Source organism: Heteronotia binoei, chromosome 10 (assembly GCF_032191835.1).
Source record: "Heteronotia binoei isolate CCM8104 ecotype False Entrance Well chromosome 10, APGP_CSIRO_Hbin_v1, whole genome shotgun sequence".
Lineage (NCBI taxonomy): Eukaryota > Metazoa > Chordata > Lepidosauria > Squamata > Gekkonidae > Heteronotia > Heteronotia binoei.
The window spans coordinates 8,448,973-8,467,049 of NC_083232.1; the positions used below are offsets into that span (position 1 = coordinate 8,448,973).

The 18,077-nt window shown below is 46.6% G+C and overlaps 1 protein-coding gene across 1 annotated transcript in view; it reads right to left on the minus strand.

Moving 5' to 3' along the window:
- The window catches only part of NKTR (natural killer cell triggering receptor), a 50,944-nt gene that overhangs the window by 20,412 nt on the left and 12,455 nt on the right, over window positions 1-18,077 (minus strand). Inside the window, 4 exon segments of the mRNA XM_060247942.1 lie at window positions 228-456; window positions 2,753-2,898; window positions 7,539-7,568; window positions 17,621-17,708. Of these exon segments, the coding sequence (XP_060103925.1) occupies window positions 228-456; window positions 2,753-2,898; window positions 7,539-7,568; window positions 17,621-17,708 (493 nt within the window).

Sequence of the window (18,077 nt, forward strand, 5' to 3'; positions counted from 1 at the left end):
CTCCCAGATAAGAGTCCGCGCACTTCACCACTACACCCAACTGGCTCTCTATTAGAGCTATGGCTAACCCAAGGCCATTCCAGCAGCTGCAAGTGGAGGAGTGGGGAAATCAAACCTAGTTCTCCCAGATAAACCTCCACACATTTGACCGTTACACCAAACTGGCTCTTAACCACTACATCAAACTACACCACACTTAACCAAACTACACCAAATTTATCCAATACCTCCTTTGGCCTGAGGCCCGTTTGCTGCTCTTGGGCTCGTCTTTCTTTCTCTCCTCCCTTCTTCGTTTCCTCGACTGCTTTGTTTTGGTTCTCCTCTTGCGCTTCCTCTTCCTGCTTCTCTCATCTTCGGAGTCGCTGGCAGACGAGGAGTCAGACGAAGTAGACGAGCTGCTGGTGGAAGTATCTGAAGCTTCGGAGTGGGGAGACGCCTTCCTCTTCTTCTCTATCGCTTTGGATTACACAAGGTGATGCATTTCTGTGATGCCCTCTAGTAAAACATTTTGGATCTGAAGAAATATGCATGCGCACCAAAGCTAATACCCAGATCTAAACTCCCCCCCCCTTTTCTTTGTCTAGGCTTACAAAGGAGGAGCGGGAACCATGTTTTATTTTCTCAAATGCTCAGCGTCGGACCACAGTTCCCTGCACGCAGGAAGAAAATCAATGACCCAGCTTAGTTCTTTGCTGCAAAATGGGGCTGGCCACAAATGCAGCTTGTCAGAAAGGGGTTCTAGAGTTCTAATCCAAATCAGGGCTCTAAACCAGGGGTGGGGAACATCTGTGCCGAGGGCTGTATGCGGCCCTCGAGGTCCTTTGGTGCGGCCCTCAGGGACTGCTGGGCCGAACTGAGCCATGTGGTAACCTCCCTGCGGTCTGGCTGGCCAGCAAGGATCGTGGGGCCCGGCCGCGCTGTGCAGCAGCCTCCCCAGGGCCAGGCAGGGATCACAGGGCCCAGATGTGCTGTGCGGCAGCCTCCCTGGGGCCTGGCTGGCCGGCCAGAATTGCTGCAGGGCCTGGAAAAGTGACTGTCACAGCTCAGTTTGCACTTGATTATCCCAGAGGGTGTGGCCTAATATGCTAATGAGGGTGTGACCTAATATACCAATATTAGGGGATGTCGTTTAATATGCTACTGAGTTCCTGGTGGGCCTTTTCTACATCCTTGGCCTATACATTTGCCTAGGGCAGCGGGCCAGGTGTGTGTGCCAGATCAGGCTCTCCCCACATGACTTCAATTATTTCTATTAATTTTGCTGGCCTGAATCATTCTCCCTTGGTGAAGTACTGTTTTTTAAGTTGATAATTTTTAAGGCCCGCGAATGATGTTATAAATATCCATATGGCCCTTGACAGAAAAAAGGTTCCCCTCCCCTGCTCTAAAACACACAAGCACACAAATCGGCCATTACACTGAATCGGACTGTCGGTTCATCAAGGTCAGCGTGGTCTTTCAGGCTGTCAGCAACTCTCCAGGGTTTCCGGCAGAGGTCTTTCTCATTACCTTCTGCCTGGTCCATTTAACTGGAGATGCTGGGGATTGAAGCTGGGACCTTCTGCGTGCCAAGGAGATGGTCTCACACTGAACTACAGCCCTTCATGTGAAGATGCTTTATACTGAATCAGGCCCTGGTCCATCCGAGTCAGACTAGCAACGGCTCTCCAGGGTCTCATAAGAACGTAAGAGAAGCCATGTTGGATCAGGCTAATGGCCCCTCCAGTCCAACACTCTGTGTCACATAAGAAGATAAGAGAAGCCCTGTTGGATCAGGCCAATAGCCCCTCCAGTCCAACACTCTGTGTCACTTAAGAACATAAGAGAAGCCATGTTGGATCAGGCTAATGGCCCATCCAGTCCAACACTCTGTGTCACGTAAGAACATAAGAGAAGCCCTGTTGGATCAGGCTAATGGCCCATCCAGTCCAACACTCTGTGTCACGTAAGAACATAAGAGAAGCCATGTTGGATCAGGCTAATGGCCCATCCAGTCCAACACTCTGTGTCATTTAAGAACATAAGAGAAGCCATGTTGGATCAGGCTAATGGCCCATCCAGTCCAACACTCTGTGTCACACAGTGGCCAAAAAACAAAACAAAACAAAAAAACCCAAGTGCCATCAGGAGATTCACAAGTGGGGCTAGAAGTCCTTCCACTTTGCCCCCCCCCCCCACAAGCACCAAGAATACAGAGCATCACTGCCCCAGACAAAGAGAAGCCATGTTGGATCAGGCCAATGGGCCATCCAGTCCAACACTCTGTGTCACTCAGTGGCCAAAACCCAGGTGCCATCAGGAGGTCCACCAGTGGGGCCAGGACTCTAGAAGCCCTCCCACTGTGACCCCCCCCCCCCAAGCACCAAGAATACAGAGCATCACTGCCCCAGACAGTTCCAACAATACACTGTGGCTAACAGCCACTGGTGGACCTCTGCTCCATATGTTTATCCAATCCCCACTTGAAGCTGGCTATGCTTGTAGCTGCCACCACCTCCTGTGGCAGTGAATTCCACATGTTAATCTCATTGCTTAAAATCTCAGGATGAGGTGTTTCACATCCCCTACTGCTGGATCTTTCCACAGCACCTGCTGCTAGGTCTTTCAACTGGAGATGTCGGGGACTGAACCTGGGACCTTCTGCTTGCCAAGCAGATGCTCACCTGCTGAGCCATGGCCCCTCCCTACAACTCGTACCAAAGTTCCCAGTGATGCATCCCGTACGTTTCCAAGCTTGACAAACCCAGCTTACCGTTCTTTGCCGATTTAGTGACCAGCACCCCACAGTTAATGACCCGCACGTCCGCGTACGGCCTGCTGGCAGCGTCGGTTTTCAGGTTTTCAATTTGCTCAATGACTTCAAAGCCAGAAATAACTAGTCCGAAGACAACGTGTACGCTGTGCAAACAGAAGGGGCAAGAAGAATGCTGTTTATACGCACACACGCACACAGGGAAGCGGCTGCTTTGAGTCATCACCCAACTGATGTTGCTCTTACCCAGAATGACTGGTCAAACCTATACTATCTATCAAGCGATCTTAATTACCGTATTTTTCACACCATAAGGCGCTCCGGACCATAGGACGCACCTTCCTCCTGGGGGGCGATCCGCTGCCTCCGATCCTGGCGCTTCCCCCACGCCTGCCTGCCTGGCTCCAGCTTCTTCCAGCAAGCGCTGGGATCGCTCCACGCCGCCCCCACCGAAAACCCAGCGCTTCGCGAGTGCCGGCTGCGGAGGGGGCAGCGTCCTTCCTCCGTGCCTGTCTGCCCGGCTCCAGCTCTGACGCTTAAAGCTAGCGCCAGGATCGCTCCCTCTGCCCTCCGATCCTGGCGCTTGCTGTAAGCATCAGAGCTGGAGCCAGGCAGACAGGCACGGAAGAAGCACGCTGCCCTCTCCGCAGCCGGCACTCGCAAAGCACTGTGTTTGCGGAGGGGGCGGATGATTCCTCCATGCCTGTCTGCAGCTCTGATGCTTAGAGCAAGTGCTGGGATCGGAGGGCGGAGGGAGTGATCCCGGCACTTGCTGTAGGCGTCAGAGCTGGAGCCAGGCAGACAGGCACGGAGGAAGCACGCTGCCCCCTCCGCAGCTGGCGCTCGCGAAGCGCTGGGTTTGCGGTGGGAGCGGCGTGGAGCGATCCCAGCGCTTGCTGGAAGAAGCTGGAGCCAGGCAGGCAAGCGTGGGGGAAGCGCTGGGATTGGAGGCGGAGGCAGCGGATCGCCCCCCCCCCCGGAGGAAGGTACATTCGCTTCATAAGACGCACACACCCCCCACTTTTTTTGGGGGGGGGAGTGCGTCTTATGGTGCGAAAAATACGGTATATACCCCCGATATTAATTAGGAGGGAAAAACTTGCAAAGGCTCATTGATAGCTACAAAAATGTTACACGCTTAACAGGAGGAGGGCAAGGTACCCCACCCCAGGGCAAGCTTTCCTGTTTGGAAGGGAACGGCTTCCATTTGAACAAGCCGTTCACTAAGAAAGCACATTATATGCCCAGCAGCTGGGAATAGCGGGATCTTTGGAAGAGAAACATTTTTTTGGTATCGATACTGTTTGTTTCAGAAACATGAATGTCATCTCGATGCCCGGGATGTTTCATACTTTCTCCAGGTCCATACTCTCTTTTTAAGGTAGCTGTAGGTTACGATCATCACTACCAACTACCCTCACATCAATCCCTCTGGAATGAGCAGGAGACAACGCAGCAAAATGACTTTCCCGTTCATTTTATTGTTTCTCACATGTTTCTCTTGGTTTTCCTACCGGCACCATAGGGCAGCGCATATACGTTGTGTGTGGCCGCCTGAAACTGTTGCAAAAAACACTGGAAGCAATAATGCTATCACACCGTAAAAGTGTGTAAATGTGTTCTGGTTTAGTGCAAAATAAAAAAAGACAAGGGAGCATGTATTGCTTGGAAAAAACCCCATAAAGTCACTGCAGCAGCCTCTCACAGGCAATTGCCTCTTCAAAATAAACTGCAGACGTGGGTGGAGTCTTTTGGTGTTCCGTTCAGGATTTAGACGTAGAGAATAAGGAACCGCTTATGAAAGGAATCCTCACGGTTTCGCTTATCAAGTTCTTCTTCAGCCTTTTCTCCCGATAGCAGATGTAGAGAGCATGCACTGATCCGTGTTACAGAAAAAAGTACTGTGGCTCCGTGTAACGTCAGGAGAAAAGGCCGAAGAACCTGATAAGCGAAACCGTGAGGATTCCTTTCATAAGCGGTTCCTTATTCTCTCCGTCTACATCATGAACGGGACACCAAAAGACTCCACCCATGTCTACAGTTTATTTTGAAGAGGCGATTGCCCGTGAGAGGCTGCTGCAGTGACTTTGTGGGGTTTTTCAAACAATACATGTTCCCTTGTCTTATTTTATTTTGCACTAAGCAAGAACACATTTACACACTTACAGCGTGACAGTATGACCGCTTCCGGTGTTTTTTGCAGTTCTTTCTATATACACTGGTCCCAGTTGTTCTAATCATTGCCACCTGAAGTTGGCTGCTCCCCCAGTAAGTGTGGCCTGCCTGGTATTAGCCAGAGTCCGGGGCCTTTTCCACTGTGGCTCCTATTTTGAGAAATGGGCTCCCTGAAGAGCTGAGCGAGCTGAAAGTCTTTAGAAGGCTCTGTCAGCCAGGCTCATTTGCCCGGGCTTTTGATGGGATATGAGCAGCAGAGCATCTTTTAAGGAGGAGAGAGGGAAATACCTGGGATTTCAAATTGTATTTGGTTTTAAGATGCAACGTTTTAATTGCCGTTTGTGCGCTCTCTTGAGCTAACAAGACAGGCAGGGTACGGATTGATAAAGAAGCAGTGCACGGTCACGCTGCCTTGGATTGCCCACGCTAGTCTGCTCGTATCAGAGCTTGGAAGCTGAGTAGGATTGGCCCTTGGGGAGGACCGGGATTGGACGCCACCAAGGGAGTCCTGGGCTGCTATGCAGAGGCAGGCAACAGCAGGAAGAAGACGACCGCAGATTTATACCCCGCCCTTCTCTCGGAATCAGAGACTCCCTCCACAACAGACACCCTGTGAGGTAGGTGAGGCTGAGAGAGCGCTGACAGAAGCTGCCCTTTCAAGGACAACTCCTGCGATAGCTATGGTTGACCCAAGGCCACTCCAGCAGCTGCATGTGGAGGAGTGGGGAATCAAACCCGGTTCTCCCAGATAAGAGTCTGCACGCTTAACCACGACACCAAACTGGCTCAGCAAGCCACTTCCGTTTGTCTCTTGCCTTGAAAACCCTATGGGAGTCACCGTAAGTTTAAGTTGATTCAATTTATATCCCGCCCTCAGCGCAAAAGCAGGCTCAGGGCAGCTCACAATTCATAACAAAACAACAATATAAAACATTAAATTCAAATGACAATCGGGTTCTAATTTCTATACAATTCAACAATACAATACATAGATACGTAGATGGCGTTCAGCGGCCTTGAGAGACATCCATGCAAATCTAATGTCCCTGGCAACGGCAGTCATCTCAGTTAATTCTGCTTATAAATTAACTGCCAAGCGCAAGCTGAAATAGCGTGGTCTTGCAGGCTCTGTGGAACTGGGCAAGGTCTTGCAAAGCTCAACACCCTCTGGGTGTGACTTCGTGGCACCTTCTGCCACTCCCACAGTATGTGGTCAACCCATTCCTTCTACCCCCGTCTCTGCATTTTATCTTCAGAACATCCCTTTGAGGTAGTTTAAGCTGTGATGCAGCCGCGACCCCTAGTTTAACAGCGCCACCCTAAGCAGAGTTATATCCTTCTCAGCCCATAGATTTAAACAGACTTAGAAGAAGAAGATGATATTGGATTTATATCCCGCCCTCTACTCTGAAGAGTCTCAGGGCGGCTCACAATCTCCTTTACCTTCCTCCCCCACAACAGACACCCTGTGAGGTAGAAGATATTGGATTTATATCCCGCCCTCCACTCCGAAGAGTCTCAAAGCGGCTCACAATCTCCTTTACCTTCCTCCCCCACAACAGACACCCTGTGAGGTAGATGAAGATATTGGATTTATATCCCACCCTCCACTCCGAAGAGTCTCAGAGCGGCTCACAATCTCCTTTACCTTCCTCCCCCACAACAAACACCCTGTGAGGTAGAGGAAGATATTGGATTTATATCCCGCCCTCCACTCCGAAGAGTCTCAGAGCGGCTCACAATCTCCTTTACCTTCCTCCCCCACAACAGACACCCTGTGAGGTAGAAGAAGATATTGGATTTATATCCCGCCCTCCACTCCGAAGAGTCTCTGAGCGGCTCACAATCTCCTTTCCCTTCCTCCCCCACAACAGACACCCTGTGAGGTAGATGAAGATATTGGATTTATATCCCGCCCTCCACTCCGAAGAGTCTCAGAGCGGCTCACAATCTCCTTTCCCTTCCTCCCCCACAACAGACACCCTGTGAGGTAGATGAAGATATTGGATTTATATCCCACCCTCCACTCCGAAGAGTCTCAGAGCGGCTCACAATCTCCTTTCCCTTCCTCCTCCACAACAGACACCCTGTGAGGTAGATGAAGATATTGGATTTATATCCCGCCCTCCACTCCGAAGAGTCTCAGAGCGGCTCACAATCTCCTTTCCCTTCCTCCCCCGCAACAGACACCGTGAGGTAGATGAAGATATTGGATTTATATCCCGCCCTCCACTCCGAAGAGTCTCAGAGCGGCTCACACTCTCCTTTACCTTCCTCCCCCACAACAGACACCCTGTGAGGCGGGTGGGGCTGAGAGGGCTCTCACAGCAGCTGCCCTTTCAAGGACAACCTCTGCCAGAGCTATGGCTGACCCAAGGCCATTCCAGCAGCTGCAAGTGGAGGAGTGGGGAATCAAACCCGGTTCTCCCAGATTAAAGTCCACCCACTTAACCACTGCACCAAACTGGCTCTCCAAGGGCGTAACACTGTCCACGACTGCCCTGCAAGTTCACGCCAGGGCCATAAAGGGTCTCAAAAGGCCATGCTGTGGAGAGGTTCCCAATTCACGGGGCGCAGGCAAGAATTTAGCCACAAAAAAAGGATGTCTTACTTGTCGAGATGAGGAGCAGGCTTTGTAGTTCTGCTTAACACCAACATGCATGAGATGATTTTTTTGGGAAGGAAAAAAAATCAGGTGTTCAGATGAGGAGGTATAAAGGCAGAATGGCACATAAAACCAAAAAAAAGAGTAAAGGAAGAAAAAAAAAACAGAACAGAGTTAATAGTTTTGTAAACCACCATGTGATTCATATTCAATACAAGGAATATATTACGCTTTTAGTAGCGATTAACATTGCAATAGCACGCGTCAGTTTTTCTGAATCAAATTACATGCATACAGTGTACGTAAATATATATATTTTTAAAAACACAACTTGGTTCCACCGCGGCTGCAACTGAACAACCAGCTGCAACAAGACCTGTATCGCTCTAGTGCTCAGGGTTGAATCCTTACAGGCTTGACCCAGGCTATGAACCTATGAAGCTGCCTTCTACTGAATCAGAGCTTCGGTCCATCAAAGTCAGTACTGCCTACTCAGACTGGCAGCGGCTCTCCAGGGTCTCAAGCGGAGGTTTTTCACACCTATTTGCCTGGGCCCTTTTTAGTTGGAGATGCCAGGGATTGAACCAGGGACCTTCTGCTTGTCAAGCAGATAGATGCTCTACCACTGAGCCACCGTCCCTCCCAAGGCTACCTCGAGCAAATTCGCAGAAGGACCCTTTGCCGTCAACTTCTTCGTTGCAACGCCCCCCCCCCCCCCCAAGCCTACTAGGGAGTGTCAGGGGACTCCAGCAGAAGATACCTCCTCATTCCTGTACGAACACCTGCCATTCACATCAGAGTTCTTGCAAGGGGTAGGAATCCCACCACTTCCCCCGCTTCTTTACACTCCCACACCTGAACTTTAACAGGAGGGCATGGGGGCTGCAGGAATGCAAGGAAGGCAGCGGAGTTCCCCTCCATCAGCTCAGCTAAGGTAATCTGCGTTGGAGCCTACATTTCGTGACAACAGCACTGAAATATCGATGTCACTGCTGCTTCTGGGACTGTCGCCTAGCACTATGCAACTCTTGTACACAAAGGAAGACAGACATAAAAATCACAGGATCTACAAAACTGCTTATCTACACCTATGCTTCTGAGTCTATTAGGCAATGCCAGATCTTTTTGCGAGAGACAGCACGGCAGCAATTGCTGCATTTCTGGACTAGCTGTCAAGCAAGTGTGAACCAACAATGCATTCCTAAAAGCAGACTTCTGTTCTAAGTCCACTGAAAGGAATGGCCTTAGAAAGGCAGAAGCCTGTTTAGGATTGCACTATCAACCATTCATTCGCTCTGCAATGCCCTCTGAAACGCTGGATAATCTTTCTATATCTATTTAAAGTCTGTTCATTTATCCATTTCCTTTTGGGGGAAAAAAACCAGACCTGGACAAACTGACGCGATCTTCAAAGTCTTACCGTCTTTTGAAGCATTTGGGGGGGGGGGGGGGGAGAAGAGATACTTCATAGCATCAAAACAGTTTTCAAACCCAATTGCAGGAAGACTGAATTAAAATCACAACGGAACCCTCACGAGTCAGCTGCGTTCCAAGTATTAAAAAAAAAAAAAAAGATTTCAAGCTATTCCTGCCACTTCTAACAAAGTCTGACTTATGCGGGTTGTTTTCTTCTTTTCTTTTTAAAGTGTGCGCGCTCTTAGAGCAAAACAGAACGTCAGAACATTTCATTCATCCAAACATGGCCCCCGAAATGATGACTTAGCACCTTCAATCCAGAAACCCAATAGCCACGACACGCGGCTATGCTCCGACAGTTCCATTCTGTCGAAGCAGCACGAGGGCAGAACTCTGCAAGAGGATGGAGCCACAAACCTTACGGGGGGGGAATAACAACCTGAGGAGAACAAGCGTCTCTTCTTCATGGCACAAAAAGAGCATTTCTGTAGCAAAAAAAACCAGAAACTAATGAAGAGCAGTGAAGCTCTTCCTCTAGAGCTCCCTTAACATATGCCAGTTTCAAAATATTATTAGATTTTCCTGCAAGCATGGCAGTTTCTTTACATAAGCTTGATTTATTATTAAAAAGGTAATCCCCTGTGCAAGCACCAGTTGTTTCTGACCCCGGGGTGAAGTCACGTCACGACGTTTTCACAGCAGACTTTTGTACGGGGTGGTTTGCCATTGCCTTCCCCAGTCATCTACGCTTCCCCACCCCCCCCCCACCCCCAAAAGCAAGCTGGGTACTCATTTGACCGACCTCAGAAGGATGGAAGGCTGAGTCAACCTGGAGCCGGCTACCTGAACCCAGCTTCTGCCGGGATCGAACTCAGGCCGTGAGCAAAGCTCGGGCTGCGGCGCCGCAGCCTTACCGCTCCGCGCCACGGGGCTCTATTGGTTTATTATAGCCTCAGTGAAATAAGGACTGGAGGTTTTGTGTTGCGCAATACGTTGCGCATCTTATTAAATGTCCAGAAAAGTCTGGGGGCTTCTTCAGAGATCCGTGGAGGCGTGTGTTTAACTTTCACGGAGATTTAAAAAAAAAACCCTGTAGAGGACATTAAGCATATGCTCAAATGCCTTGGGAAACGGAAGAACCTTCGCCAAGCTGACAATGAACAGGATGTGAGCTGTCCAGCAAGCTACGCCTTGCAGGTAGCTGGTGCTTCGTGCATTGTCCTGGCTGCGGTTACTTTTGGCTTAATTAGATGGGTAACACAGAAGCAGCTCTCCACCAGGATAAAGTACGAACTAGCTCTGAGTAAAACAGATATACGTCTCCCTGATTTGATTCTTCTGACATAGTGAGCTTCACCAATGAAAAGGCTGAGAAATGCATCTTGCCCCCAGTTGTGGGGCTCTCTAAATTCTCAATTTCCCGGCTTGTAAGTTCCCGTTTCTTCAGGGTTTCCTCCCCTTAAATTGTAACCGGTTTATGTCTGGTATAAAAACTGCAGGGAGACCTGCAGGACATAAACTGGTCAAATAGCCGGACATAAACCGGTATAATATCGGATTAACCGTAAGGAGGCGGCAAATATGTGAGGAACAATTCTCCCTGCTTCGAAGGAACAGGAGCTTACACGCAAGGCAAATGAGAATGCAGAAAGCCTATGGATATTACACATCTCTTTGCTGCCGTTCCCTTATCTGAACAATCCAGCCAAATCCAGCAGAGGGGGATATGAGGATGAACACAATATATGAAAACCTTGATTGAGGTTTTTGAAATTACTTGGGGGGGGCGGGGGGAGAACTGTCAAAGATTAAACCCATTCCAAATACTTCTCCTGGAAGCGGGATACTTAATCATCTATTTTGTGTCTGAAGCTCTCCCCATAAAACAATAGCTCGATGTATACTTTTAAGTGACTTTAATATTGCCTTTTTATCACACACATACAAGTCTGGACGTTTCAAAAAGCCAATGAGCGAAACAAAATGCACTGTCCTTTTCAATTACTGGAAGAACAATTACGGTGTTTTTAATTGTCCCTTGTATTTACTGATGTTCCAGTAAGTCTGAAAATGCTGCATTTAAATCAGGTGGGTGGTGCCTATGTGACTAAGGTATATTTAACCAGCAGTTCTTCCGCAGAAACTCTGTTGCACAACTGCAATCAGAGGATAAAGATGGTGAGGTACCCATACTGCACTCCTCCCCCCCCCCCCAAAAAAAAAAACAACTTGTTCCTAATGAAGAGCAAAACTACTTCGAAATGCTGGGACAGCCGAGAGAGTTCTTTCCTTACAGGAAGCTAACTTTCTCGCTATAATTGACCAATGGATTGACAATAACATCAGTCACGCCAATAGCCCCATCAATTTAGCCAGCTGAGAAAAGGAAGCTAGACAGTATATACTGGTTAGAAAATAAAAATACTGTCATAAAGACCAGCTGTCTCCCCTCATACTGCCTTCTCTTCCTCCCCACCCCCCCCCTCCCCAATCCCTGGAAAGAACTTCAACAGCACAAGATTTAATGCACATATGATCAGAAAAAAAAGGACAAGAAAGACAGAAAGAAGAGAAAGAACACAGCCTTAGAGGAATGAGACATTACCTTTGGAGCGCACGATGTAACACTGTTTCTGTAAATTTTACACAAAAATGGCAAGAAATAATTGTAGTACAGTTCCAAACAAATTCGAGTCTACGTTTAATACAAATCTAAAATACCGTAATTTCCAAGTGTATGCAGTTTCCCAAAGTGTATGTAAAACAAGGAGATTTTTTTTTTTTAATAAAAAAATATACATAGGGCTCTAAACTTTCTTTTAGGTTTCTATTTGGAAATCCGTGGTAAGTTCTGGTTATGTCAATAAACAAACGTTCTCTATACGCCCTAGGGTGCCGCTGTGTAGAATGGAGTCTACTAAAAATCTGTCTAAAAAAGCACTTATTCTTTCCTATTACTTTTTAAAGGATGCCAGGGCACATGCGTATAGTTAAGTTTAAGTCATTTGAGGATGTGTTTACGCTGTTTGGGGCGACGTGCCTCTGCACTCCATTACACACAAGACTACTGCAAGGATGATTTTCTAGTAAAGAACGATAAAAACGCAGGAACCCATACTTTTACAGGCAGCTAAGGCCCTCGCAGTAGAGACCCTTGATCCCCTCTCCGGAAAACAAATCACCAATCTGAAAACATTAGAGGGCAGAAAGCTTCCACTTCCACAGATTCAGATCGAGCATAAAGGAGACAGGCAAACAGAAACAGGGAGAATTATTCTTGAGCAAGCATCCCTAAATCTTGACATGCTGGTCTGGTCTGGTCCACTGGAATCAGTAATCAACAGCCTTAAGCCTAAAAACCTTGCTGTCCAATAGAGAAACGGCAGTACACGGTTAGCAGTTTCCAAAGCGCTGAAAGTTGCTGCAAAGATTTAACACCGGAGCGCTAATATTTCTTGTCATTTTATCAAAACTGATCAGTACCAAAATCACTTTAAGGCTCGACACCCCCGATTTACGTTAAGACCTATGTATCGTGCAAAAAAGAAAAACAAATCAACACGCTCCGGTTTAATTTTGATTGAAGTTAAGACTACTAGGAGAATCCAAGAAGATTGTTCAGGGTTATGGCATTTTTTTTTTTTTAGGCATTAACAATCTACCGTCTATGTTTGCAGTATTAATAATTCATCAGGGGTGCAAAGAAAGGAAGTAGTGAAAATAGCCACAATGGAAGATCGACTGTTTCAATTTGCATCATAAAACAGAACAGAGGGGGGCCCCAAAACAAGCAAGTCGATGTACATGAACTGTAGGCTTCCGCTCTGTCAACATTTAAACAGAATTCTCTCCCAAATGATTACGGTTTCGTAAGGCAAGCAACAGAGGCTGGGGAAAGGCCAGCTGCCAGGTACCATAATTCTGGCTCCTAGAATCTAGGCCTGTTTTAGAAAGAGACAAAACTGGCTGCCCAATGTCTACAACTGTGAAGTAAAAAGGCTTGAGTGAGCTCAACCACGACAACCACCACCACAAGTCTTATCCCTCAGGACTAAACCTTTAACAGTCAAATATTGCATGCATGTAAAAGTGGAGGGAAGTTAAGTGTGCAGCTTGCTACCTACTATAGCTACAAGCAACACTGTCAAAAATTCTCAAAGGGAAACAGCAGACAATTGCTTGGGTCCATGCCATTTACTTTGTAGGCTACCTGGCCAGAATCCAAAGAGCTATTTTAGGCAACCCCAAGGTTTTACAGGCACGGTTGGGTTTTTTTCCTTCTTCTCTGCCTTCACTCCCTCTCTCCCATGCTACAAACTGCTTGCAGAACACCTCTCAATAAAACCTTTTCTTGGGCAGATCTTCAGATCCTGGGCAATATGTTTGAAAGTGGGATTCCCTCGTACAATCAGAACTCCTGTCAGTCCAGGACACCCCATGGGATAATCAACACATCCAAATAAGTCACAAAATGTTGCCCACAATCTGTCCGAGTGGTCACAAGAGCAGAAAACGTATCTGTTTTTAAATGGGAGCATATACAGCCGGGGCTGCGTGAACGGCACTGGCTGCCAGTTACATACCGGGTCCTCTACAAAGTGCTGGTTATCACCTTTAAAGCCCTATATGGCCGAGGACCTGCCTTCCTGAGGGACCGTCTCTCCCCATATGAGCCCCAAAGAGCACTGAGGTCAGCAGGGAAGAACAAGCTGACTATCCCTGGGCCAAAGGAGGCAAAATTACAGAGCACCCGTGCACGGGCCTTCTCTGTTACAGCCCCGTGCCTCTGGAACCAGCTGCCGGAGGAGGTGCGGGCTCTGTGGAATCTGGACCAATTCCGCAGGGCCTGTAAGACCATTCTTTTCAGGCAGGCCTTTGTAGACCGCTGACAAAGATGGCTGTTCAACCCACCAAATGATTCCATCTAGTGATCTCTGCCATTATATAAATGGACAGAATAACACCAGGAACATCACCGCTGCTGTTAAATTATGGAATGGCTTAGACAATCGGAACTGGTTTTAGATATTGTTGTTTTAAATTATTGTATAATTTAAATGCCGTTTTTAAACTTATTATATATTGTATAATTTTATCGAACTTCTTGTTAGCCGCCCTGAGCCTGCCTAGGCGGGGAGGGCGGGATATAAATAAAATTTATTATTATTATTATAATAAAGACGGGGGTGGCTGTAGCATTTTTCATCCTTTTTTAGGAACATCTGAAGTGGGAAGTAGGAAGGGACTAAAAGCATGCAAACATCTCTACGCAGTTCTTGGGGGTCTTCATCTAAGTTTGTTTTGGAATCTTCCAAACAAACAAACAAAGGCTATCAAAGATTTCAGGTTTTCACGGCTGGTAACATCATTAGGGTTTGTAGAATCTTTCGGGCTCAAGTGCCGTGTTCTACTGGAGAAAGTTTTCCTTCCAGACGTTTCGTTCTCAGCCGCGGAGAACATCCTCAGTGGCGTTGCAGCCGGAGCTCAATGCACAGCAGCCGAAAAGGTCAGAGCGCCTGCTCCGGCTGCAACGCCACTGGGGATGTTCTCCGCAGCTGAGAACGAAACGTCTGGAAGGAAAACTTTCTCCAGTAGAACACGGCACTTGAGCCCGAAAGATTCTACAAACCCTAAACAAAGCCCTGCCCCCACGATGGTTCAAATTTCTGCTTCACTGTTTCCCAAACTTCTGGCACAAACAGTAATTTTGGAATTAGTCGGAAGATTGATGTTAGCCTGCGTTTAGTCACACAGCACATTTTCGACTGAGCAGCAGTCTGTATCCCTTTGTAACCTGCACCACAAGTCACAGGTTGTCCCACATAATAGCAGTGCTGGGAAAAATTAATCTTTATCTCCATGCACATTAACCACACATGATTGGCTGGACCTTGGGAACAAGAATACACATGGTTAACTAATGTGCATTATGTAGAAGTGCTTCAATTAAAATGGGTCCAACTACAGTAACCTGCAACTGGGTTGAGTTGCATGTGGGTTGGTCCAGTTAATGGTCTAGGGACATATTTTATATTTTGGGGGTATAGATTTTATTCATCCCAAAGGTCCCCCCCCCTACAAAATTTATCATGTGTAGAAGCCTACTTAACTTTCAAGTTTTGAATTACACAGAATGTATACATGTCTGCCTATTTCGTCCTCTCCAACGGCTTGAAGAAGAGTTGGAAAGGAGTCTCAGAGCAGCTTACGATCTTCTTTCCTTCCTCTCCCCACAACAGACACCCTGTGAGGCAGGTGGGGCTGAGAGAGCTCTGAGAGAACCGTGACTGACCCAAGGTCACCCAGTTAGCTTCATGTGGAGGAGTGGGGAATTAAACCCGATTCTCCAGATTACCGTCTGCCGCTCTTGACCACTAAACTGCAGCTGGCTCTTGAGGAGTTCAATCAAGACACAGCCTATCCGTGCTAAACTACCGAATGCTTTAGGAGTTGAGTCAATCAAAGTGATAAATGGGTCACAACCAGAAAATATTAAAAGGCACTCAGAATCATTCCTACCCTGGTATGCCAAACCAACTCCAGCTCTCTGCCTGCGTAAAACCACCTCCCTCGGAGCTCTTGAAAAAGGCCACAGTATAAACCTATTTATAAAACAGCTTTTTACATATCTTTTTTGCCAACAACTCAAACTCTTTTTTAAATGTGGTGACCTATAAAACATGAGCTCCTTCTCGTCATCGTAATGCATTTCTGATGCACATATTGCAAAGTGAGCTGAAAGAAACTTTAGAGCCCTCTGGAAGTTTCTCTGTGAGCGCACCAACAATTGTCCTGTGTGGGATTGTCTTTAAAAGTTCAGATAAGCTTAAAAAATGGAAAAGCATAAGTGACAGAATAAGACAGTCAAAACAGTGAACTATTTATTTCAATTCGCGGCATTTACATACACGTTACGTAAACTGGGGAGAAAGAAAAAACACCTTTCTGCTAAATTAGGGCACTAAGAGAATTCACTACACACCTATCCACCTCTCCCCAGCAAAACAAAAACCAAATCCTTCATGTACTTATATCCACTTTCCATTTTTGGGACATTCTTTAGGAAACAACCTAAATATGCCTCTTATCTGAACCTTGTTCAATCATGTGGGTGGGGGTGTGTGGAAATCTGTTCAGGCAAGAGAGTTTCGTTCTTCTGCACAATTTCCCCCTTTAACCAGGCAAGGAAGCACCATTCATTCTTACTCATTTAAGAAAGATGGCAAAGTTTATAAGGATTTGAATATAGACAATTAGACGGTGAGTCTATTAAAGTGCCTGATATACATCAGGACGCAGATCTGCTGCAATGAAAATCCTCTTCTACAAACTGGAGGCTACAATGGCTTAAATATTGAGAGGAGTTTTTTGTTTTGTAAATGTTAATAACAGAAGACATTTGAAAGAAGATAAAAGGAGAACGACTGAAATAAACATATGTAAATCAAGAGCTACAGGACAGCTAGTTTGCCAACTTCAGCATGCCTTCTTTCTAAATAGAAACACACTAACTGGGTTTAAAATAGGGTATATTGGAAAACATTACAGCCCAAAAAAACTCTTTTCTATATTTGACTTATGTGCTGTAATCCTTAAAAAATATTCTGTTACTTCTAAACACCGGCGTTGTTCAGTCCATCAAATATTCATCATGTAATTATGATGTTAGAACAAGCTTTGTGACTAAAACTTCAGTGTCCTCTTTTGTTATCTGATGTAACATAGCCCAAATCTAGCTCAAGGATTTACAATGTGTGAACAAAAATCTATGGGTGTGTGCATATTCATCGTGCGGTAAAACATTATGATCAAACCAAAAGTAAGTCTTTTCAAAAAAGAAAGGCAGTCATATGAACATATGAAGCTGCCTTATACTGAATCAGACACTAGGTCCATCAAAGTCAGTATTGTCTTCTCAGACTGGCAGCGGCTCTCCAGGGTATCAAGGTGAGGTTTTTCACACCTATTTGCCTGGACCCTTTTTTTGGAGATGCCGGGGATTGAACCTGGGACCTTCTGCTTCCCAAGCAGATGCTCTACCACTGAGCCACCGTCCCTCCCCATAATGTGTGTTTAAAACACACATTATCTCTTGCTTGTAAATGGACTCTGGTCAAGATAATTAGTCTATAAAAAGGCAGCTCCCTGCGCAAACACCAGTCGTTTCCGACTCTGGGGTGACGTTGCTTCCACAACGTTTTCACGGCAGACTTTTGACGGGGTGGTTTGCCATTGCCTTCCGCAGTCATCTACACTTTCCCCCCAGCAAGCTGGGGACTCATTTTACCGACCTCGGAAGGATGGAAGGCTGAGTCAACCTTGAGCTGGCTACCTGAACCCAGCTTCTGCCGGGATCGAACTCAGGTCATGAGCAGAGCTTAGGACTGCAGTACTGCAGCTTTACCCTAATTAGTCTATGGCAGCAGCTTTAAAAGTATCATGCTTCAACACTAAAGATGTCAAGCAAACTAAGTAATCCAGAAGAGCATAGACATCAGAAGTCAATAGGATTTTAAAAAATGATTTGTGAAAAGACAAGCAGAAAAAATACACCAAAATGTCTATAGCTTCTCGTTTGTTTGCTCAAAGACTAACAGATCAGCAATACCATCTTTCTCATGAACAGCGCTTCTCCATATAAAGCTCAGCTCTTAAAGTACAAAACTACTTACATGAAAAACTGGGAACCATTTGTATGTTTCCCTCTGTTTGCCATTGACAAAAGGAAGGCTCTGTCGTGTTTCAGAATAAAGTTTTCATCTGTTTTGAGAAAAAAAGAAGCGAGATTAATCAGGGTCTCTGAGTCGATTTGACTGGTTCTGAAAGATCAACAATTACACACGAGGCGGACTTCTCCAGCAGCCCGTTAGGAAAACTTTTAAAAAGAGTAATCTACACAACAACAGATCAGTATGTCAGTAACGTTCATCAAACGACGCAAGACTTTTGATCCTTTTATTAGAAGAGTCAGGACAGCTTTTTAAATAAAACATACAGGGATGTTATGTTTTACACCAGTTCAGGCCTCTGTCTGTCTCGCTTTCATCCCGCCCTCCTCGGCTTAATTCTACCCACCTCCATTTCACCTTTGCAACCTCTTCGTGAAGTAATTTAGGTGGAAACGTGAAG